This window comes from Cherax quadricarinatus, chromosome 5 (assembly GCF_038502225.1).
Source record: "Cherax quadricarinatus isolate ZL_2023a chromosome 5, ASM3850222v1, whole genome shotgun sequence".
Taxonomy (NCBI): domain Eukaryota; kingdom Metazoa; phylum Arthropoda; class Malacostraca; order Decapoda; family Parastacidae; genus Cherax; species Cherax quadricarinatus.
In genome coordinates, this window is record NC_091296.1 from 58,874,799 (window position 1) to 58,900,159 (window position 25,361).

The 25,361-nt window shown below is 39.8% G+C and overlaps 1 protein-coding gene across 3 annotated transcripts in view; it reads right to left on the bottom strand.

Moving 5' to 3' along the window:
- Positions 1-25,361, bottom strand: part of LOC128685058 (sentrin-specific protease 1-like) — a 245,085-nt gene that overhangs the window by 197,793 nt on the left and 21,931 nt on the right. For all 3 annotated transcript variants that reach the window (XM_070102714.1, XM_070102723.1, XM_070102729.1), the window contains exons 4-5: positions 2,213-2,467; positions 1,942-2,052 (exon numbers count right to left, since the gene is read on the bottom strand). In XM_070102714.1, coding sequence (XP_069958815.1) covers positions 1,942-2,052; positions 2,213-2,467 — 366 coding nt within the window. The remainder of the gene's footprint in view (positions 1-1,941; positions 2,053-2,212; positions 2,468-25,361) is intronic.

Consider the following 25,361-nt stretch of genomic DNA (forward strand, 5'->3'; position numbering starts at 1 on the left):
CAACACATCTCCACCCCCTCCTTCAGAGTGCAGGCACTGTACGTACTTCCCACCTCCAGGACTCAAGTCTGGCTAACCAGCTTCTCTGAATCCTTCGTAAATGTTACCATCCTCACACTCCAACAGCAAGTCACGTCATAAAAATTGCTTGCCTCTATTCATTCACGCTTGCTGGATGTTTAGGTCCCTCACACAGAAAATCCTTTACCCCTCCCTCCAACCTTTCCTAGGGCAACCCCTACCCTGCCTTCCCTCCACTACAGATTTATACACTCCCCCAGTCATCCTATTTTGTTTCATCCTCTAACAACGAGGCCCTCTTCAACCCTCTGGATAATACTTTTAGTAATCCTCCACCTCCTAATCTCCAAGCTACAAATTCTACATGTTCTCTGCATAATATTTACACCCCACATTGCCCTCAGACATGACATCTCCACTGCCTCCAGCCGCCTCCTTGTTGCAACATTCGCAACCCATGCTCCACGCTGTACTCTCATACATTTTTTTTTTTTTTTTTTTTGCTTCCATGGATAATATACTTTGTCTCCACAGTTTCTCAATGCACCATTCACATTTTTTCCTTCATCAATTCTATGACTCGCTTCATCTTTCACAGGCCCACCTGCTGATAAGTCCACTCCCAAATATCTGAACACGTTCACTTTCTCCATACTCCCTCCCTCCAATCTGATGTTCAATCTTTCATTACCTAAATTTTCTGTTACCCACATCACCTTGCTCTTTCCAATGTTCACTTAATTTCCTTCTTTTACATACCCTCCCAAATTTGCCCACCAACCTTCACAACTTTTCAGAATCTCCCAAAAGCAGTGTCATCATCAAAAAGCAACTGACAACTCAATGTTTTAGATTCTTCATCTTGCAATCCCACACCTTTCCCCCAATGCCCCTGCAATCACTCTTTACAACCCCACCTATAAATATATTAAAAATGGCAACATCACATCCATCTAAGGCCTACTTTTACTGAAAAATACTTTCTCTACAATATATCCTAACCCAACTCTCACAATCCTCATAAAAACTCTTTAATTGCTGTCAATAACCTACCACCTATTCCATACATTTGCTACATCTGTCACACTGCTCCCCTGTCCACCCATTCATATGCTTTTTCCAAATCCATAAAGGCAACAAAAACTTCTTTACCCTTATCTAAATATACATGTAATGTTTTCTATCTATTCTTTTTAATTTTGCTCCCAGTTAGAGTTAGGTCACAAATTGATAATGGGTCAGGGAATAACAAAATATATCATCAGTTTTCATCTCCAATCTGTAGGTTAGTTGCCATACAAAGTGCCTTTTGAAAAATCTAAGCGAAACCAACACGTCAAAAACGGAGATTTCAAGATACATCAATGATGCAGACTGGCATCTTAAACAATTACTGTGTAGCTTTCTAATATTTTCTATGAAAAGACAATCAGGTGAAAAGGATAGAAAAGACAAATGGGTCTGATCAGTATCCACAAAACCTTTGCTAGAAGAAAGCAAATCATACTAGAGATACAATGCTGTGTAATTTCTATCTTTAATGTTAAACTGATGTTAGGGTTTGTGAAAAATTTAAAAAATAAAAATTAAGAGCAAAAAAATTTATGATGTACAGTACAGTGTATCAAAATGCAAAATAAACTTTTTAAATGAGGGTGTTCCTACGTGTCTATTTTATTAATAGTATATTAAAAGCCATTTATTTGTTTAAAGCAGGGTACTCCACACAGAATCAAAGTACAGTATTTGTTAATGTGCATCCACATTTTAAGACTGAATTAACCGAAAGATTTCAACGTCATAATAACTAACGCATCCTTAATATGAGTACTTTGAATCTTTTACATTTGATATTTCCTTAGTACTAGAACAATCCTATTTAATGGCTCCTTTTCTGCAAGATTTAATTGCAACACTCACCCGCTGTTGAGAATGTGGCCCACCAGCTTGAGGAGGGTGAACCTCCTGGCTTCCCTCGCCAACATAATTTTCTGCTGAGAAGCCCCCAGGAATTTCACTGCCACCAAGCCACTGATGAGAAAATTTTAAATTCTAATGTAGAATATCTAAACATTAAACCAAATATATGAAGTACAATGCAGTTTTTAAACCAGAATGAAAATATATTCAGTTAATGTTAAAATATATTTTTGAGTATCAGCCAAAACAAATACAACTTGTTAGCCCTTACGCCTTGCATTCCTGAAGGCCCTGCTAGAGCTTCTGCAACAGCATCAGCAAGGGGTTGTGCTTGCCCAGGGATAACTGATTGGTCAAATTTATTTGGTAGCATGTGACTACTATGTTCTTCGCCACCCCCAGAACCATCCATACCAGGATCACTACCCACATGACCATATTGCATTCCAGATTCATTACCCTCCGACTGATTACTGTCAATCGTTTCTACCATTTCTTCTTTAACTAACGACTCGTCCACCATAATCTGAGGAAGAAAATTTGAAAACTTAAAATATTGGTCACAGCTATCTATGGGTAATATTAAAAACCTAAACTTTCCAGGGTTTTTCAAATACACAGACCTTTACCTTTTATCAAGCGATTCAAGATATTTCTTGTGCTAAATGCACAAAAAATGAATTGCTTGATAAAAGGTTTCCCATATTTTACTTATATCCAATAGGAAGGATTCATGGAGCAGTGTAAGCTAAGACTTAGGTGCTTGGACTTGCATCCCATTGGCTGGGAGAGCCAAATGCAAACACATTCAGTATACAGCAGTGTTTTTCTTGCTCCCAAAATTCTTATTTCTCCAAATTTCACCATATAAGAATGTTGCTAATTATCTGGAATTGTTTTCAGTGAAAAGATAAAGTTTGAATGTCATTTTAAAAAGCAAATAGTTTGAAAGACCCACAGAAAGGTACATGTCATGTGAAATTCAGACACGAAATTTCCAAGAAATTTCTCGTCCTGCCCAAGTTTGCAGCCTTTGTCTTTTGCAAAAAGTACAGCAATGCCTAAGCGTACGTAATAAGGCAAATAGATTACTGGGATTTATATCAAGAAGTGTAAGCAACAGAAGTCCAGAGGTCATACTGCAGCTTTATACATCATTAGTAAGGCCTCACCTAGATTATGCAGCTCAATTCTGGTCTCCATATTACAGAATGGACATAAATTCGTTAGAAAACATTCAGCGTAGGATGACTAAATTAATACATAGCATTAGAAATCTTCCTTATGAAGAAAGATTGAAGACTCTTAAGTTACATTCACTTGTTAGACGAAGAATGAGGGGAGACCTGATCAAAGTGTATAAATGGAAGATAGGTGTTAATAAAGGGGATATTAACAAGGTCTTGAGGATATCTCTCCAAGAGAGAACCCGCAGTAATGGATTTAAATTAGATAAGTTTAGATTTAGAAAGGACATAGGCAAGTATTGGTTTGGAAATAGGGTAGTTGATGAGTGGAACAGTCTACCTAGTTGGGTTATTGAGGCTAGGACTTTGGGTAGTTTCAAATTTAGGTTGGATAAGTACATGAGTGGGAGGGGTTGGATTTGAGTGGGACTTGCACATCAGAGCTTATTTCTTGGGTAGCATTGAAAATTGGGTGGGTCAAATGTTTGTTAGTGGGATGAATTGTAAAGGACCTGCCTAGTATGGGCCAACAGGCCTGCTGCAGTGTTCCTCCTTTCTTATGTTCTTATGTAAATTTATCATGCTTCCCAAGCCTCCACACAGTCTCGTACAAAGTACCATGTGCATAGTGGTTAATGAAAATATGAGTATATTACATGATTTTTTTTTTTAGTGTATAATAAAGAAAGGATGAGTAGTGTCTTTAATTGCATTTTTTTCTTGGGGAGTAAGAGAAAGCATATAGCCCCAAGGTGATAAACAATTTATATATACAGTAGGGCCCCACTTATATGGCAGGTTAGGGTCCAGGCTACCACCGTAAAGCAGAAATTGCTGAAAAGTGGAACACCCATTTTTCCACTTATAAATGCATATACTATATGCTAGATAACAGGTCTACGCTAACATATATTAAGTTGGAAATAGAGTAGGCATTAAAAAACAATAAAAAAGTAAAATACACATGTAATACGCTCATTATTTACCTTAAAATACTTGTAGTCTTAACCCTTTCAGGGTTTTTGACGTACTAGTACGGCTTACGCACCAGGGAATCGGACGTACTAGTACGGCTTACGCACCAGGGTTTTTGACGTACTAGTACGCCTAAATTCTAGCCCCCTCAAATCTAGTGAGAGAAAGCTGGTAGGCCTACATATGAAAGAATGGGTCTATGTGGTCAGTGTGCGTAGTATAAAAAAAAATCCTGCAGCAGACAGTGCGTAATGAGAAAAAAAAAAAATTTCACCGTGTTTTTGGATTAAAACAGTGACTTTGCACTGTATTTTTGTATGGTATTTATTGTTTATTCTAGTTTTCCTGGTCTCATTTTATAGAATGGAAGACATATTACAGAAATTGAGATGCTTTTGACTGGTTTTACAATGAAAAGTACCTCGAAATTGAGCTCAAAGTAGCAGAAATGTTCGATTTTTACCAAAGTTCAAAAGTAAACAAAATCATGCTAAGCATCCAATACACGTCAACTGGTGAGTCTAATATTCTTTCACAAGTGCACTGATATTATTTATACCATTTCTACACTAATGCAGTAGTCTGCATAACAGTAAATCTTCTATTTTTTGGAAGAATAAAAACTAAAAGTGGAAAGCAAGAGAATGTAAGAGGGGTGTAGGAACGTGACTAATGAAGAGGAAATGCTATTTTAGTGCCAGGAATGTCTTTCTTGTTTATTCTGAACCCTATTTGGAAATTGGCATCTTTTGAAATTTGTGTGAAACTGGCAAAATTGCTAAATTCTGACCACTGTATTGGATAGTTGAAATCAGTAAATGGGTGGTGTCTTGTACTCATTCGATAGAAAAATTGGAGTTCTAGCAAAATAGTTATGATTTCTGTCGACTAGTACACTGGAATTGTCCGAAAACAGGGCTCAAAGCTGGCAAAATCGCCGATGCGTAAACATCGTCGAGACTGCTAACTTCGCGAGAGCATAATTCCGTAAGTTTTCCATCAAATTTCACACTTTTTTTTTTTTTTTTTGAAATTTGGGCGACCTTGAGAACAAGTCTGGGAGAGGGCCTGGGGACCCTGAAAGGGTTAATGGAGGGTGAGATGAGCAGTATTTATTGTAAGAAATCAGGTGTGGTAGGTATGGTAGCCAGGCCAGGCCACCCCACCCTCACCTAATATACTACGACATTAAAATTTTCCCAGGGCGATAAACTGCATATACAGTTCACTTATTACTTACCTTAAAATGTTTGTAGTCTTAATGTATGGTGAGAGTTGAGTAAACAAGATCGAACCAATGAACAAACAAGAGAGGCGGAGTATGTAAACAGACTAACATCTGATTTTGGTTCAAACACGTCTGTATTATACCATAATACAAATACTTTACATTATGTACAAGTTGTCTCCAAATTGGTACAGTAGAATAAATAATGAGCAACACTCCCATTCTCACGTAACACCATTTTTATAAGAAATGACACTCCGTGAAGTCATACAAAAGGAATAATTTTATAGTTACCCCCAGTAATACTATAGTGTACACATTTTCTTTGGCGTTGAACTAGAGAAAACTTATTCTTTCTGACACTCCGACAAAACGACTAGAAAATTTTTTTTTTTTTTTATTAACACACTGGCCGATTCCCACCAAGGCAGGGTGGCCCAAAAAAGAAAAACTTTCACCATCATTCACTCCATCACTGTCTTGCCAGAAGGGTGCTTTACACTACAGTTTTTAAACTGCAACATTAACACCTCTCCTTCAGAGTGTAGGCACTGTACTTCCCATCTCCAGAACTCAAGTCCAGCCTGCCGGTTTCCCTGAACCCCTTCATAAATGTTACTTTGCTCACACTCCAACAGCATGTCAAGTATTAAAAACCATTTATCTCCATTCACTCCTATCAAACACGCTCATGCATGCCCGCTGGAAGTCCAAGCCCCTCACACACAAAACCTCCTTTACCCCCTCCCTCCAACCTTTCCTAGGCCGACCCCTATCCCGCCTTCCTTCCACTACAGACTGATAAACTCTTGAAGTCATTCTGTTTTACTCCATTCTCAAATATCTGAATACACGTACATTCACCTCCTCCTGGGAGACAGTAATGGTGAAGCTGGAGATTTTGTCCAGGTAGTCGGGAATTATACGCAGGAAGGAATACATATAAATGACCTCATAGGGGACAGGAGCCGTAGTAGGGAAACAAGTGTAGTCAAAGATAAGATAAAACCAATATTGCAAACTAGAAATACCACAGGAAATAGCAAACAAGAGGACTCCACTAGCAATAGTGAGGATATATTACCAAAAACAACTGGTGGGAGCTCCATTGTTGGTGCTAGGGAGGATAGGAATAAGACAGGGAAACATGCACCAACAGGAAATACAGTCACAGAAACCCAAGGCAAACGGAAACCAAGCCTGTGCACATACTATGCACTTGGTATCTGCAGGCATGGGAAATCTGGAAAAACAGACGGGACGTGCAACTATGACCACCCTAGAAAATGCCATGCCCATATGACAACAGGAAAATGCAAACTCCCTTCCTGTAAGCTTTTTCACCCTGAACTGTGTACCTCTTCAGTACAGGAAAGACTGCTATAACTTAAATTGCCAGGCACACCATCTAAAGGGGACAAAAAGATACAAAACATCCAGGCCATGGGAAAACCTGGGTAGCCACAGCCACTCAAGAGGGAGAGGTTTTTTAGTACCAGGAAGGAAAAAAAAACTGGCAGGAAATGGCAGAAATCGTACACCAAATCCAGTCATTCCTGGAGTGGAACCACAGTCGATGGCCTCCACTCCAAACCAACAGATACAGATACTAATGCCGGAAAAAAAATTCCCCCCCCCAGTACCAACAATACCACCAGTCCGATGACATTCTTCTTTGCAAATATACAGGGTCTAAAGCCAGCAACAAACAACAAAATACCTTTCATCCGTGGACTGCTTCAGAGGCAAAGGCAATGTTCGCGGCTTTCACTGAGACCCACATAAAGGATCACTTGGACAACGAAATATGGATCCCAGGTTACAACCTATACAGATGTGACAGAGTGAACAGGCAAAAGGGGGGGGGGTTGGCCTGTATATTGCAGTCACTTGTTTGCACAGAACTGCTTAATGCCTCAAATGTAGTGGAAGTTTTAGCAGTAAAGGTCGAGAACCAAAACCTAGTCATTGTGGTAGTCTACAAGCCTCCGGATGCAACATCCCAGCAATTCCAGGAACAGCTGTTAAAAATTGACCACTGTCTGGAAAATCTTCCAGCTCCTGCACCCAACATCTTGCTCCTGGGGGATTTCAACTTAAGGCACCTAAAATGGAGGAATATAGCAAATAATATTGTTGCAGTAATAACACCAGGAGGCAGCTCTGATGAAAACTCACACTCACATGAGCTTTTAAATCTCTGCACAAAATTCAATTTAAACCAGCAAATAATAGAGCCTACTAGACTGGAGAATACACTAGACCTCATCTTCACTAACAATGATGATCTGATAAGAAATGTCACCACATCAAAAACAATATACTCAGATCACAACATAATTGAGGTTCAGACATGTATGCGTGGAGCCCCAGACCGACATAATGAGACTAGTCACGAGGGAGCATTCACCAAATTCAACTTCAATAACAAAAACAAAGTGGGACCAAGTAAACCAAGTCCTAACCGATATAAGCTGGGAAGATATACTAAGCAACACAGACTCCAACTTATGCCTAGAACAGATTAACTTGGTGGCACTCGATGTATGCACAAGGCTTATTCCTCTAAGAAAAAGGAGGAGTAGATGTAAAATAGAAAGACAGGAGCTCCCTTTACAGGCGACGGAAAAGAATAACAGAGAGGCTAAAAGAGGTCAATATATCTGAAATGCGTAGGGAGACACTGGTCAGAGAAATAGCAAGCATCGAACTTAAGCTAAAGGAATCTTATAGGAGTCAGGAATCGCGGGAAGAACTAAAAGCCATAAATGAAATCGAAAGAAACCCAAAGTATTTCTTCTCCTATGCCAAATCAAAGTCGAGAACAACGTCCAGTATTGGGCCCCTACTTAAACAAGATGGGTCCTATACAGATGACAGCAAGGAAATGAGTGAGCTACTCAAGTCCCAATATGACTCAGTTTTTAGCAAGCCGCTAACCAGACTGAGTCGAAGATCAAAATGAATTTTTTATGAGAGAGCCACAAAATTTGATTAACACAAGTCTATCCACTGTTATCCTGACGCCAAATGACTTCGAACAGGCGATAAATGACATGCCCATGCACTCTGCCCCAGGGCCAGACTCATGAAACTCCGTGTTCATCAAGAACTGCAAGAAGCCCCTATCACGAGCCTTTTCCATCCTATGGAGAGGAAGCATGGACACGGGGGTCGTCCCACAGTTACTAAAAACAACAGACATAGCCCCACTCCACAAAGGGGGCAGTAAAGCAACAGCAAAGAACTACAGACCAATAGCACTAACATCCCCTATCATAAAAATCTTTGAAAGGGTCCTAAGAAGCAAGATCACCACCCATCTAGAAACCCATCAGTTACACAACCCAGGGCAACATGGGTTTAGAACAGGTTGCTCCTGTCTGTCTCATCTATTGGATCACTACGACAAGGTCCTAAATGCACTAGAAGACATAAAGAATGCAGATGTAATATACGTATACAGACTTTGCAAAAGCCTTCGACAAGAGTGACCATGGCATAATAGCGCACAAAATGCGTGCTAAAGGAATAACAGGAAAAGTCGGTCGATGGATCTATAATTTCCTCACTAACAGAACACAGAGAGTAGTCATCAACAGAGTAAAGTCCGAGACAGCTACGGTGAAAAGCTCTGTTCCACAAGGCACAATACTCGCTCCCATCTTGTTCCTCATCCTCATATCCGACATAGACAAGGATGTCAGCCACAGCACCGTGTCTTCCTTTGCAGATGACACTCGAATCTGCATGACAGTGTCTTCCATTGCAGACACTGCAAGGCTCCAGGCGGACATCAACCAAATCTTTCAGTGGGCTGCAGAAAACAATATGAAGTTCAACAATGAGAAATGTCAATTACTCAGATATGGTAAACATGAGGAAATTAAATCTTCATCAGAGTACAAAACAAATTCTGACCACAAAATAGAGCAAAACACCAACGTCAAAGACCTGGGAGTGATCATGTCGGAGGATCTCACCTTCAAGGACCATAACATTGTATCAATCGCATCTGCTAGAAAAATGACAGGATGGATAATGAGAACCTTCAAAACTAGGAAGGCCAAGCTCATGATGACACTCTTCAGGTCACTTGTTCTATCTAGGCTGGAATATTGCTGCACACTAACAGCACCTTTCAAGGCAGGTGAAATTGCTGACCTAGAAAATGTACAGAGAACCTTCACAGCACGCATAACGGAGATAAAACACCTCAATTACTGGGAGCGCTTGAGGTTCCTAAACCTGTATTCCCTGGAACGCAGGAGGGAGAGATACATGATTATATACACCTGGAAAATCCTAGAGGGACTAGTACCGAACTTGCACACGAAAATCACTCGCTACGAAAGCAAAAGACTTGGCAGACGATGCAACATCCCCCCAATGAAAAGCAGGGGTGTCACTAGCACGTTAAGAGACCATACAATAAGTGTCAGGGGCCCGAGACTGTTCAACTGCCTCCCAGCATACGTAAGGGGGATTACCAACAGACCCCTGGCAGTCTTCAAGCTGGCACTGGACAAGCACCTAAAGTCGGTTCCTGACCAGCCGGGCTGTGGCTCGTACGTTGGTTTGTGTGCAGCCAGCAGCAACAGCCTGGTTGATCAGGCTCTGATCCACCAGGAGACCTGGTCACAGACTGGGCCGTGGGGGTGTTGACCCCCGGAACTCTCTCCAGGTAAACTCCTCCATACTCTCTCCCTCCAATCTGATATCCAATCTTTCATCACGTAATATTTTTGTTATCCTCATAACCTTACTCTTTCCTGTATTCACTCTTAATTTTCTTCTTTAGCATACCCTATCAAATTCATCCACCAACCTCTGCAACTTCTCTTCAGAATCTCCCAAGAGCACAGTGTCATCAGCAAAGAGCAACTGTGACAACTCCCACTTTATGTGTGATTCTTTATCTTTTAACTCCACACCTCTTGCCAAGACCCTCGCATTTACTTCTCTTACAACCCCATCTATAAATATATTAAACAACCATGGTGACATCACACATCCTTGTCTAAGGCCTACTTTTAGTGGGAAATAATCGCCCTCTTTCCTACATACTCTAACCTGAGCCTCACTATCCTCGTAAAAACTCTTCATAGAATATTCATGTTAATTTATTCTACTGTGGGGTGTATTTATCATGTTTATATGTTATGTAGCTTGTTTATTATATAATTTTGAAAAAAAATCAGATGGATTAATGAAATGTGTATATTAATGTAATACATGACATTTAATGTGCCTCAGACATAAGACACTCTTAGTGATTTTAATGTGTACCTGCATACCAGCACAGTGTGCAAGTTTATTTAGGTACAGGTACACATAAGTATAATTATCAAAGTAGTATACATAATTTTTTTTTACAAGTCGGCCGTCTCCCATCGAGGCAGGGTGACCCAAAAAGAAAGAAAATCCCCAAAAAGAAAATACTTTCATCATTCAACACTTTCACCTCACTCACACATAATCACTGTTTTTGCAGAGGTGCTCAAAATACAACAGTTTAGAAGCATATACGTATAAAGATACACAACATATCCCTCCAAACTGCTAATATCCCAAAACCCTCCTTTAGAGTGCAGGCATTGTACTTCCCATTTCCAGGACTCAAGACCGGCTATACAAAAATAACCGGTTTCTCTGAATCCCTTCACTAAATATTAACCTTCTCACACTCCAACAGATCATCAGGTCCCAAATACCATTCGCCTCCATTCACTCCTATCGAACATGCTCATGCACGCCTGCTGGAAGTCCAAGCCCCTCGCCCACAAAATCTCCCTTACCCCTTCCTTCCAACCTTTTCGAGGACAAACCCTACCCCGCTTTCCTTCCCCTACAGATTTATACACTCTCCATGTCATTCTACTTTGATCCATTCTCTCTAAATGACCAAACCACCTCAACAACCCCTCTTCAGCCCTCTGACTAATACTTTTATTAACTCCACACCTTCTCCTAATTTCCACACTCCGAATTTTCTGCATAATATTTACACCACACATTGCCCTTAGACAGGACATCTCCACTGCCTCCAACCGCCTCCTTGCTGCTGCATTCACAACCCAAGCTTCACACCCATATAAGAGTGTTCGTACTACTATACTTTCATACATTCCCTTCTTTGCCTCCAAAGATAACATTTTTTGTCTCCACATATACCTCAACGCACCACTCACCTCTTTTCCCTCATCAATTCTATGATTAACCTCATCCTTCATAAATCCATCCGCTGACACGTCAACTCCCAAATACAGTGGACCCCCGGTTAACGATATTTTTTCACTCCAGAAGTATGTTCAGGTGCCAGTACTGACCGAATTTGTTCCCATAAGGAATATTGTGAAGTAGATTAGTCCATTTCAGACCCCCAAACATACACGTACAAACGCACTTACATAAATACACTTACATAATTGGTCTCATTCGGAGGTGATCGTTATGCGGGGGTCCACTGTATCTGAAAACATTCACTTCCTCCATGCTCCTCCTCCCCAATTTGATATCCAATTTTTCTTTATCTAAATCAATTGATACCCTCATCACCTTACTCTTTTCTATGTTCACTTTCAACTTTCTACCTTTACACACACTCCCAAACTCGTCCACTAACCTTTGCAATTTTTCTTTAGAATCTCCCATAAGAACAGTATCACCAGCAAAAAGCAACTGTGTCAATTCCCATTTTGTATTTAATTCCCCATAATTTAATCCCACCCCTCTCCTGAACACCCTAGCATTTACTTCTTTTACAACCCCATCTATAAATATATTAAACGACCATTGTGACATTACACATCCCTGTCTAAGACCTACTTTTACTGGGAAGTAGTCTCCCTCTCCTACACACCCTAACCTGAGCCTCACTATCCTCATAAAAAAAACTTTACAGCATTTAGTAACTTGCCACCTATTCCATATACTTGCAACATCTGCCACATTGCTCCCCTAACCACTAGCATATGCCTTTTCTAAATCTATAAATGCAATAAAAACTTCCCTACCTTTATCTAAATACTGTTCACATATATGCTTCAATGCAAACAATTGATCTACACATCCCTTACCCACTCTGAAATCTCCTTGCTCAACCGCAATCCTACATTCTGTCTTACCTCTAATTCTTTCAATTATAACCCTACCGTACACTTTTCCTGGTATACTCAGTAAACTTATTCCTCTAGAATTTTTACAATCTCTTTTGTCCCCCTTCCTTTATATAAAGGGACTATACATGCTCTCTGCCAATCCCTAGGTACCTTCCCCTCTTTCACACATTTGTTAAACAAAAATACCAACCACTCCAACACTATATCCACCCCTGCTTTTAACATTTCTGTCATGACCCCGTCAGTTCCAGCTGCTTTACCCCCTTTCATTCTATGTAATGCCTCACGCACCTCACATCCTGTTCTTCACTCCTAAAAGATGGTATACTTCCCTGGCCAGTGCATGAAATTACCGCTTCCCTTTCTTCGTCGACATTTAAAAGTTCCTCAAAATATTCTCACCATCTACCCAAAACTTCCATCTCCCCATCTACTAACTCCCCTACTCTGTTTTTAACTGGCAAATCCATTCGTTCTCTAGGCTTTCTTAACTTGTTTAACTCACTCAAAAAATTTCTCATTTTCATTAAAATTTCTTGACAGTGCCTCTGCCATTATCATCTGCTCTCCTTTTGCACTCTCTCACCATTCTCTTCACCTTTCTTTTACTCTCCATATACTCTACTCTTCTTACAACACTTCTGCTTTGTAAAAACCTCTCATAAGCTAACTTTTTCTCTTTTATCACACCCTTTACTTCTTCATTCCACCAATTACTCCTCTTTCCTCCTGCACCCACCCTCCTATAACCACTAACTTCTGCCCCACATTCTAATACTGCATTTTTAAAACTATTCCAACCCTCTTCAACCCCCCCACTATTCATACTTGCACCAGCCCACCTTTCTGCCAATAGTTGCTTATATCTCACCTGAACTTCCTCCTTCCTTAGTTTATACACTTTCACCTCCCTCTTGCTTGTTGTTGCCATTTTCCTCTTTTCCCATCTACCTCTTACTCTAACTGTAGCTACAACTAAATAATGATCCAATATATCAGTTGTCCCTCTATAAACATGTACATCCTGGAGCCTACCCATCAACCTTTTATCCACCAATACATAATCTAACTACTTTCATTATGTGCTATATCATACCTTGTATATTTATTTATCCTCTTCATAAAATATGTATTACTTATTACCAAACCTCTTTCTACACATAGCTCAATTAAAGGCTCCCCATTTTCATTTACCCCTGGCACCCCAAATTTACATACTACTCCCTCCACAACATTTTTGCCCACTTTAGCATTGAAATCCCCAACCACCATTACTCTCACACTTGGTTCACAACTCTCCATGCATTCACTCAACATTTCCCAAAATCTCTTTCTCTCCTCTACACTTCTCTCTTCTCCACGTTGTTACGCGCCCCTACTTCACTCCATTATATACAAAAATAAAAGGCCTGGTTAAAATAAGTTCTGTAATAATATATCGCGAACCACTTTATTACTAGCTAGATAAAGCAGGTTCGACTATATATTATTATCGGGTACAGTATGAATCATCAAAAGTACTCTCATTGTATTATATTATTATTAGGTTAGGTATTACGAATGTGTAACCACTACAGTAGTGACCAATTGGTGGTTCTAGAATTGACGCCACGCGTCGCCTTCTGGCCGAGCTGAAGTCATACTATGAAGTAGTTGAGTGAGTCAGTCAGCTCCTAGCTCTGACTCGGTACGGGTCTTCAACCCAAAGCTCCTAGCTTAAACTAAAACTTTATACCAAGTCTATTGTCTTGCCTTTGCCATTAGTTTCCTGAAGTCTGGTAATTCATATCACTTATGAAAGATAACTATTTCGTTACCCTAGACCTTTCTAAAAGAGTTAAATGGCGAGATTAGTAGATTATTAATTGAAATTATTGTATCATACTCTGTTAATGAGAATTTGAACGTAAGATTGGGTTTCTTGCTGTATAGTATTTCATTTATAATTGCTTGTGGTTATTTTAATTCACTAACCAAATACCAATGAAACTAAATGATTGGTAATAAAATAAAACTAACAAAAAAAAAAATGGAGTTATTTGTGCCCCTATTGTTACGGTGAAGATTAAGTCGTAACAAATGGGTTGTCTGTCCAGGAGCTACTTACCCTGAAGTACATATTTGTTTTGCATTAAAATTAAGCTCCCTTGCGAGAATTAAGAAAATGGATCCAGAAATTAAGTCATTATTAGATGAATTAACAGAGGCTACTCTTGACACTTTAAAATTACAGACGTGTTGGCAAATAGCTAGACAGTTAGATATACCTTATAATAGATACCATAGCGCTGAGACTCTTAGGTCCCTAATTAAGGATAGATTATTTCCGAAATCCCAAGCAATGCCAGAATTAGATTTGGAAGATAGTTTTATTTCTCAGTTCGAGGAAGTAGAAATCCCACGGACGGGAACTGCCTTAAATAATGAAGTTGAGCCAGGGTTTACGAGGCCTTACTACTCAGTCCAGTCTCAAAGCTCTCCCCCGTTCATTTCCCCGGAGTATGTATCAGTGGTTGGAACGAACCCTCAGTCAAATGACGGGGATAATTTTAGGACTGGTGCTCGTCCCAAAATACTTCCGAAGAAGACGCCCGAATTCCCCTCGGTGTCATTACCTCTTGGGAATTTCACGTCTGAACTAGAGAGAATAGAACGCATATTACTATTACAAAACTCTCAAACCGAAGCTAGAAGACGTCTAAACGAGGAAGAATTTAGGCGTGAAAGGTTTCTTTTTGAAACAAAGCAGAAGGGAGTTCCGGAAGAAAGAGACGTGAAGAGCACTGTAACCGGGTTTGACTTACATAAAGCAGCTCTGATGGTACCTAAGTTTAACGAAACAGACTTAGATGAATTCTTTGAAATTTTTGAGAATCAGGCACGTTCAATGGGCTGGCCCAAAGACAAATGGGCCACATTGCTGCACACGTGTCTATATGGAAAGGCGCAGTCTTGTGTCGCCTCCTTACCATATGAGTTTTATGTCCAGTACGACGTAGTAAAGAGAACTATTTTAGAAGCATATGACATGCTCCCTATTAGTTACCAAATAGCTTTTCATTCCATGAAACGGCAAACAGGACAAACTTATTTAGATTTTGCCCGAGGGAAAGCAGTGGCATTTGAACGTTGGTGTCGAGCTTCTCGGGTCACGACTTTAAAAGATCTATCACAATTAATGTTACTAGAAGATTTGTATGCAAATTTTCCAGAGGGAGTTCGCCAGTATCTTGTTGGCCATCCGCAAACGACGTTGTTAGAGACTGCCGCGCTGGCAGACAACTTTGAGATTTCCCAGAGGTTGGTACAATCTGAAAGCAGCCAGGTTATCAAACCAGCAACGAGACCCGAACCTGCGAAGCCTTTCGGTAAGCGACCTACCCAACCCGTTCACTCCCGTGTAACAAGTAAACCCGAAGTAAAACACCAAATTCAATTGAGGCCATCCTATAGACCAGATAGGTCATGGGAAAAAATTAAATGTTCGTACTGTTCGAAGCTGGGACATTTCAAATCACAATGCTTTAAGCGTGATAGGGCAGGGAAGGAGTCCATCATATAGATTGCCCACACAAATGATATCCTCTACGACTCATCCAAGGAAGTCCGAGCCAAGAGTAGACGCTCTGTCCCAAGGAAAAGGAACAGATCCTCCTAGTTGACTAAGCAGAATATGGGTATCATCGTCAAACTTGTCAAGGGCTATGAGTCCTTACTTTTCCAAAAGCAAAGTAGGAATTACCGATAGCCAGTTGTTGCAAGTAAATTCCTTTAGGGATACGGGGTCCTACTTAACATTATTAAGAGAAGGACTGTTATCATTCCCCGCCAGATCATATACGGGTTTCGACGCTCTGTTGGAAGCTTATGGTGGCTCCACTATGCGAGTACCCCTGTACAAGTTATATGTTGAAACTCCTATTTTTACAGGCTGGACGTCAATCGGAGTGTCTCCAACTAACTTCCCCATAAAAGACGTAGACCTATTGATTGGGAACGACTTAGCGGAAGAAGGAATATGGAAAGAGCCCATAGTTATGGAAAATCCAACCGAGGAATATTACGTCATCGAAGCCCGACAAACGGAACCTACCCTCTTTCCTCTGAGCGTAGTAACCCAGGCAATGACCAAACAATCGCATTCTCCATGGGTATCGGAGGAAGTCATGGACGACGTCGACGTAGGAGTAGGAGACGTATTCAACGAAAGATCGAGTGTCGAGCCAACAATCCACCCAGAACCGATACCAGTTCCTAAGTCGGTGGTTTCCGAAATAGATTTATTCTCGAAGGAGGATCTAGTAAGAGAACTCCAAATAGACCCCTCCTTAAGTGACATCAGGAAGCTTGCTGTGTCGGGAGAAGAAGCCCTTAAAGGTGACAGCTCTTACTATTGGGAGAAGGACTTACTGAAAAAGAAACTAGGATCTCTTAAAAGTGATAATCTAGTGGTCTTGCCTACCCTGTTTAGAAATTTAGCATGTAAGTTTGCTCATGACAGTCCTCAAGGTGGACATCTGGGACAAAAGAAGACTTTTAGAAAAATTGCTAAGCACTTCACATGGCCAAAAATGAAGGAAGAAGTGGAACGGTATGTAAGAAGCTGTTCCGTGTGTTAATTAGTAGGCAAACCTGCACATAATCCACCACCTGCGCCGTTGAACCCTATACAAGTAACAGGCGAACCCTTTTCTCATCTGGTGATCGACTGTGTCGGCCCTCTACCCAAGACTCGGCAGGGCAACCAGTTCCTGTTCACTATCATGGACACAGTCACCAGGTACCCGGAAGCAGTTCCTCTCAGGAGGATTAATGCTCGCCTAATAGTGAGAGCACTGATTAAGTTCTTCTCTCACTTTGGATTTCCAAGAGAAGTTCAATCGGATCAAGGGTCGAATTTTACTTCAAAATTTTTCCGTAAAGCCTTGGCTCAGTTAGGTGTCAAGATGGTTTACGCGACAGCCTATCGACCCCAGTCACAAGGCGTGGTGGAAAGGTTCCATCAAACTTTGAAGATTATGATGAGGTCCTATTGTTTACAGTATTCCAAAGATTGGGATGAAGGTATTCCACTTCTCTTGTTTGCCCTAAGAGAAAGCGAACAAGACAACTTGAAGTTTTCGCCATTTGAGTTAATATATGGGCATCAAATTAGAGGACCAGTACAGGTTCTCAAAGAAGCTTGGACCGGGGAAGAAACGCCGACTTTTAGGAGCTCTCCTACCTTAATGAAAGAACGCCTGAGCCTAGCTAGAGAATTGGCCGCCGAAAACTTACGACAAGCACAGAATAAGATGAAGGAGGAATACGATCGTCGAACTAAACTTCTTTCATTTGAACCAAAAGATCAAGTTCTGGTTCAACGATTTCATCAGGGACATGCTCTACAGCCCAAATTTGAAGGTCCTTTAGAAATCGTGAAGTGCCTAAGTGACGTGAACTACTTGGTAAGGACGCCGAAGAAGAGGAACTCACAACGGACGTATCACATTAACCAACTTAAACCCTATTCAGGAATCGTTTCACCAGTTTCTACTATAACTCCTCTGAACCAAGAACGGGTTCCAGTAAGTTCGGATGAAATGATAGGAATACCAGTTCTTCTGAACAATTCGACAGCCTTAAAGAATTTAAATTCTCTACTGATAAATCTGGAAGTGGACAAAGGACACGAAATAAAATCCCTGATTAAGGCAAATCTCCACCTATTCAATGACGTCCCAAAACTGTGTATGTTGGGTGTGCACGATGTTACTCTCAGAGAACCTACTCCAATCAAGCAATCTCCCTACAGAGTGAGTCCCAAGAAACAAGGTGAGCTAGAGGCAGAGGTGAACTTCTTACTCTCACACGGGTTGATAAAACAAAGTAACAGTCCTTGGGCATCCCCATGCATTCTAGTCCCCAAACCAGATGGGACCTCCCGTATGTGCACGGATTTTAGAAAAGTCAATGCTGTAACAGTACCTGATGGGTTTCCAATACCCAGAATTGACGACTTAATAGACAAGGTCTCCAGAGCTAAGTATATCAGTAAATTGGACTTGTTAAGAGGGTATTACCAAGTCCCGTTGTCACCAAGAGCTCAAGAGATATCGGCTTTTACGATACCTGGTGGCCTATACAAGTATTGCGTTATGCCCTTCGGCTTCTGTAACGCGGCTTCTACGTTCCAGCGTATTATGAACATACTTATGGGCGGATTGGACGGAGTAGAAGCTTACTTAGACGACTTAGTCGTATACAGCGACAGTTGGCCCCCAACACCTTAAACAGCTTAAAGCCTTGTTTGACGCCTTAAGTAAACATAATTTTACAGCGAATTTGTCCAAGTGTGAGTTTGGCCAGACGAAAATTAAATACTTAGGATTTCAGATTGGACAAGGTGAAGTCGCTCCTTTGAACGCCAAAGTAAAGGCCCTCTTAGAATTTCCTACCCCTAAGGATAGGAAAAGCGTATCAAGATTTTTAGGAGTTGCCGGTTACTACCGTCGGTTCTGTCCGAATTTTGCACAGGTAGCTTTTCCCCTAACTGAATTAACAAGTCCAAAAACAAAGTTTTCATGGAGCCAGGACTGTGAAATTGCTTTTAATCGTTTAAAAAGATTACTATCCTCTTCCCCAGTATTGCTAAGTCCTGATTTTAATAAACCATTCCACTTACAAATAGATGCCAGTGCGTATGCTTTGGGAGCCGCATTGTTACAGAAGGCTCCAAATTCTGACCTATTACAACCTGTTTCTTATTTTTCTTCTAAGTTAAAGAAACACCAAATTAATTATTCAACTATAGAAAAAGAAGCCTTAGCTCTCGTTGTATGCCTAGAGAATTTTGATGTATATTTAGGATCTTCTACCCATCAGATATCGGTGTACTCCGATCATAATCCTTTGACCTTCATAAATTCTATGAAATCGAAGAACGCCAGAATACTTCGTTGGGCTTTGAGAATTCAACCCTTCTCTATTACCATTTCCCATATAAAAGGAAAACAATCTCATTGCTGATGCCCTCTCTAGGCCTTGAAATTTTATTAATATACCTTTATTTTTAACAGTATGAGTCGGTACTTTTATGACCATCTATGTTGTGGAGAAAGCTGGAGATGATGTAGGACTGCTGTCTATGTTACAACCTCTGCTACTGTGACAGATGCTACCCACCACAGAGAGTACAAGTCAATGGCGACCGTCAGTCGTGAGGGGGGGAGGTGTTACGCTCCCCTACTTCACTCCATTATATACAAAAATAAAAGGCCTGGTTAAAATAAGTTCTGTAATAATATATCGCGAACCACTTTATTACTAGCTAGATAAAGCAGGTTCGACTATATATTATTATCGGGTACAGTATGAATCATCAAAAGTACTCTCATTGTATTATATTGTATTATATTATATTATTATTAGGTTAGGTATTACGAATGTGTAACCACTACAGTAGTGACCAATTGGTGGTTCTAGAATTGACGCCACGCGTCGCCTTCTGGCTGAGCTGAAGTCATACTATGAAGTAGTTGAGTGAGTCGGTCAGCTCCTAGCTCTGACTCGGTACGGATCTTCAACCCAAAGCTCCTAGCTTAAACTAAAACTTTATACCAAGTCTATTGTCTTGCCTTTGCCATTAGTTTCCTGAAGTCTGGTAACTCATATCACTTATGAAAGATAACTATTTCGTTACCCTAGACCTTTCTAAAAGAGTTAAATGGTGAGATTAGTAGATTTTTAATTGAAATTATTGTATCATACTCTGTTAATGAGAATTTGAACATAAGATTGGGTTTCTAGCTGTATAGTATTTCATTTATAATTGCTTGTGGTTATTTTAATTCACTAACCAAATACCAATGAAACTAAATGATTGGTAATAAAATAAAACTAACAAAAAAAAAAAATGGAGTCATTTGTGCCCCTATTGTTACGGTGAAGATTAAGTCGTAACAACGTGCATATACACTTACTATAACCCACTTTTCACATCCAACCTTTATTTTACTCCACATAATCCTTGAATTAATACATTTACAGTCCCTCTTTTCCTGCCGTAACTTATCATTCAACATTATTGCTACTCCTTCTTTAGCTCTAACTATTTGAAACCCCTGACCTAATCCCATTTATACCTCTCCACTGAAACTCTCCCACCCCCTTCAGCTGGTTCAGGTGGTTGCTGTCTACCAACCTACTACCATATTAATAATAATTTTAGAACGTTTCTAGACATAATGGAGAGATGCAGAGTTCACGGAGAATGTAAACAAACCGGGTGAGGCATGGTGACCGTATTAGAGTCAGGTTGGGGGGGGAACCATATAGCAAGTTTTGGTCATAATTTGAAATGTCCGTATTGGTGGAATGCCGTAAAGCAAATGGCCATAAAGTTGGGCCCTACTGTACATATATATAGTACTGTGGTGACCATGTGAATTTCAATCAAACGTTTAACATGGCAGTGTCGCAAGATTATCCCCTCATTTTCTTACTGCACTTTCCACACTTCAATATCAGTCACTAACATACCAAACATTTTTGCAAATACAGTTAGGGTAAGTGAATGATTTAATGGTACAGTAATGCATAGCTAGTGAAATTATTCATTACTAGCCTTCTTGTACAGCCTTTAAACTATTTTTTCCCTATAGTTTCACCATCACAAATAAACAATTCAATCATATAGTGAAAACATTCTGAATGATCAAATTTAAATCTCTTCAAGGTATAGTATTAGTTCCATAGTTTGAGCTCAGGGTCTGTGCCACAGAACTATGTGATGAGCTCAGCTCACTCAGATAAACTGTGAGCAGTAAGTTCGGGCCAAGATATGAAAGAATGGGGTCATGTGGAGTATGTGCACCACATAAAAAAAAGTCCTGCCCCCACAATGCATGATGGGGGAAAAAAATGACAATTTGGTTTAACCCTTTCACTGTCCAGACCCCCAATCTGAAACTTGTCCACAGTGTCCAAGAATTTTCAAAAAATTCTGTTATTTCTCTTATGAAATGGTAGAGAATCTCTTTCTAAAGTACGAAATTTCATCAAAAACTGATATAATTACACTTTCACGAATTTTGCCGTGTCAGCGATATTTACGAACTGGCGATTTTGCCCACCGAGTTTTATTTTAGGCCAATTACATTATTCCAGTCAACCAGATTCTTAGCCATTTTGCAAGTATGTCCTCCATTTTATTGAGCGAGTACAAGAAATCGCCCAATCAACTATTTTGAGTACCCAATAAAGTAATCAGAAATTGGTAATTTGGCATATTTCACAAATTTCAGAATATTCCAGTTTCAAAATAGGGTCCAGAATAAACAATGAAGGCATTCCTGGCACTAAAATAACATTTCCTCTGTTCATTAGTTACATTTCCAGGCTTTACACATGAAGTCCATTTTCATTTTTTTTTTCAAACAATTTTTATTCAAAAAAAAAAAAAAAAAATTACATATTGTAATGCACTATTGTAATAATTTTATAAATAATATCAGAGCATTCGTGATCGCATGTTAGACCCACCAGCTGACACGTACTGGATACGTGACGTGATTTGTTTAATCTTGAACATCAGCAAATATCGAACATTTCCACTTTGAGCTCAATTTCAAGCTATTTTCCATCCAAAAGCCAATCAAGCATCACATTTCTGTAATATACCTTCCATTCCATATACTGAGACCAAGAAACCGAGGATACAACCATAAAAACTATGCGAAAATATACCACAAAATTGTCTATTTCCAACCAAAAACTCTTGCTGCAGGTTTTTTCATTATACACCGAGAGCTGCAGGATTTTTTTATATGGTGCACATTTGCCGCATCAACCCATTCTCTCATACCTAGGCCCAAATTTACCGCTCACAGCTCATCTTAGTAAGCTGAGTTCATCACATATTACAGTACACTGTACTACAGTTGTCAGTGACAGGGTTAAAATAGCAACTTTGCAGTGTATTTTTGGATGGTTTATATGGCTGTATTCTCGATTTCTTGGTATCATTTGACAGAATGGACAATGTATTACAGAAACTGAGGACTGAAAAAGAGATCAAAGTAATGGAAATGTTCGATTTTTACCTATATTACAGAGGACACCAATTACATCACTTGCCCAATGTGCATCCAACTGGTCTGTCCAATACACGTTCACGACACTACTGCATTATTACTGACACTACTGCATTATTACAATAATGCAGTAGTCTGCACACAAGTAAATCTTATTTTTTGTGTGAATAAAAATTCAAAATTCATTCATTCATTCATTAGAGATTTGCCGGTACTTCCGGCCCGGGTCTTCTCCAGATGGTGACCCGGCGAATTCAAAATGGAAAGCAAGTGTAATATAGGAAAGGCCTGGGCACATAACTAATGAACAAAGGAAATGTTTCTGTGCATTGTTTATTATTCTGAACCCTATTTTCTGTTTGAAATTGGCCAAATTATGGATATCTGATCACTACTAGTTAGTTGAAATAGGTAAATGGGCAGTTTATTGTACTCAATCAATAGAATGGAACTAATACTAGCAAAATCCCAAATTTGGCCAACTGGAACAATGGAATTGGCCTAAAATAGGACTCAAAATGGGCAAAAATCATCTATGAATAAATATCACCGAGACTGCTAACTTCGTGAGATTCTCTATCATTTCATAAGAAAAAAAATTTTTTTTAATTCTTGGACCCTGAGAGCATTTCTCAGAACAGGGGTCTGGACCCTGAAGAGTTAACTGACAGTCTACAGCAGACACACCAGAACCATGCCTTGAGGCACTGAGCTCTTTACCTCGCTATTATTGTATTTTGGTCAGTTTACTACTACTTTCTGTCAAAGTTAAAAATCCATTTACTTTCCTTCCTAGTTGTGCCTATAGCCCTCATTTTATTTTGTCATATCCCCCCCCAACCTTGATGACCATTTGAAGCTGTTTAGGCATGCTTTCACTCAGATTCCTGAAGTAACCAATGGATAACTGGTTGACCCAAATATCCTTGATCTGCTACAGGCATGACACTGATTTAAATGTGGCAGGTTTTCAATCTTCTTTTTCATGATATTCTAGGCATTCTCTATAGGACTGAAATCTAGACTATTCCCTGGTAACTGCAATGTTTTTCTCAGTAAACAACTTGGTTACTTTTTTGACCTTGTGACAGAGGGCACTATCAAGCACAAAGGTGGACCAGCCATCAATTTCAAAAATATTCAGCAGGTAGTCCTCAAGAAGGGTGATGTAGCAGTTGATGTTCAACTTAACAACCAAGTAAACCAACTAAAGCAACACCAATCCATGAGGGACTGTGGGTGCTCTACAGTGATCAAGGTTGCATCTGCTGACAACCTTGAATGAATTGAAATGTGGATTGTCTCACCACATGACTTTTCCAGTCATCAATACTCCAGTGTGCATATTACTTGGCAAACTGCAGGTGCTCCTTCTTCATACAGGGCATAAGCAGAGGTTTCCATACAACACAACTTGGCAGATGGAGGTTCTCTAGTAGGCAGTGGTGGATGTACTAAAGCAAGAGGTCACCCGGGACTTCAGGATGTATTACTTCGAGATGTGATACAGTCACACAATGGGGGGTTTGTACTTCCCTTCCCAAAACATTACAATAAATGCCAACCACATCACTGTTCTTGAGGACCATTTGCTGAATACAGTGGTACCTCAGGTTACGAACAACTCAAAACTCGAACAATTATGTAATGGTATTTATGCAAGTGCTTTCGTAAGTGCATTTTTGGGGGTCTGAAACTTATTAATCTAATTTACATTATTCCTTATGGGAACAAATTCATTCAGAATCGGCACTCGAACAGCCTTCTGGAACGAATTAAGTTCGTATCCCGAGGTACCACTATTTCCAATGTACATAGCAGTACTATCTTTGTGCATGATAGTGCCCCTTGTCCCAAGGCCAAAAAAGTAACCCAATAGCTTTCTGAGAAAATATTGAAGTTTAAAAAAACAGTGGCGAGGTTCTTATGTTCTTATGTAATATTCCAGACCTCAATCCCATCGAGAATGCTTGGAATTTCATGAAAAAAGATAATGGAATCCTGCCACATTTCACCCGTGTCATGCCTGCAGCAGGAGATTAAGGACGCTTGGAGTCAACCAGTTATCCATTGATTACTTCAGGAATCTGAGTAAAAGCATGCCCAAATGGCTTCAAATCATTAAGGCCAAGGAAGAGGGGAGAAAATATTAACCTAATACCAAGTACTACATTTTTTGTTCTAGTTTATACAGTGGCCTCTAAATTTTTTTTCCATAATAATAATGGGGAGGTGCATATTTTTGCAGGCATTGTACATTACTGAGGCCATTGGTGCATACATAGATCAATGTTTGAATTACAGCACCCTCAAATATACTGTGAGCAAAAAATTATGGCCTAGTCACAAGAGAATGGGTCTGCAGTGGGTGTGCACAATATAAAAAAAAAGATATGCCCCACACAGTGAATAAAGAGAACAGACAACCTGTCTGTGTGGGTTAAAATAGCAACTTTTCATATTTTTTTTTTTTTAACTGCAACACTGATGGGACTTAATTCTGGAGGACGCAACAGTTAAGTAGTTAAAAGCCGATGAAGTACTCAAAGCTAAAGAATACAAGTATTTGTTAAGTATTTTTTTAAACTCAACAGTAATCTCCTAGAAATGAAAGGTCAAAAAAAAAAAAAAGTATTTTAACTTTATTATTGCCTCAAAGGGCAGACACGTGCATCTCCACATACATACGAAATTTTTGAGGGTCAGTTACCTGATCTATCAATAACAACATACCAAAGAGAAGTGGATTGAAGAAAATGTACAATAAAAATAAATTTGAAAGTCTTCAAGAAGCAGCTAGAAACATTTCTCCAGGTACCTCAACTGGGCTATGATG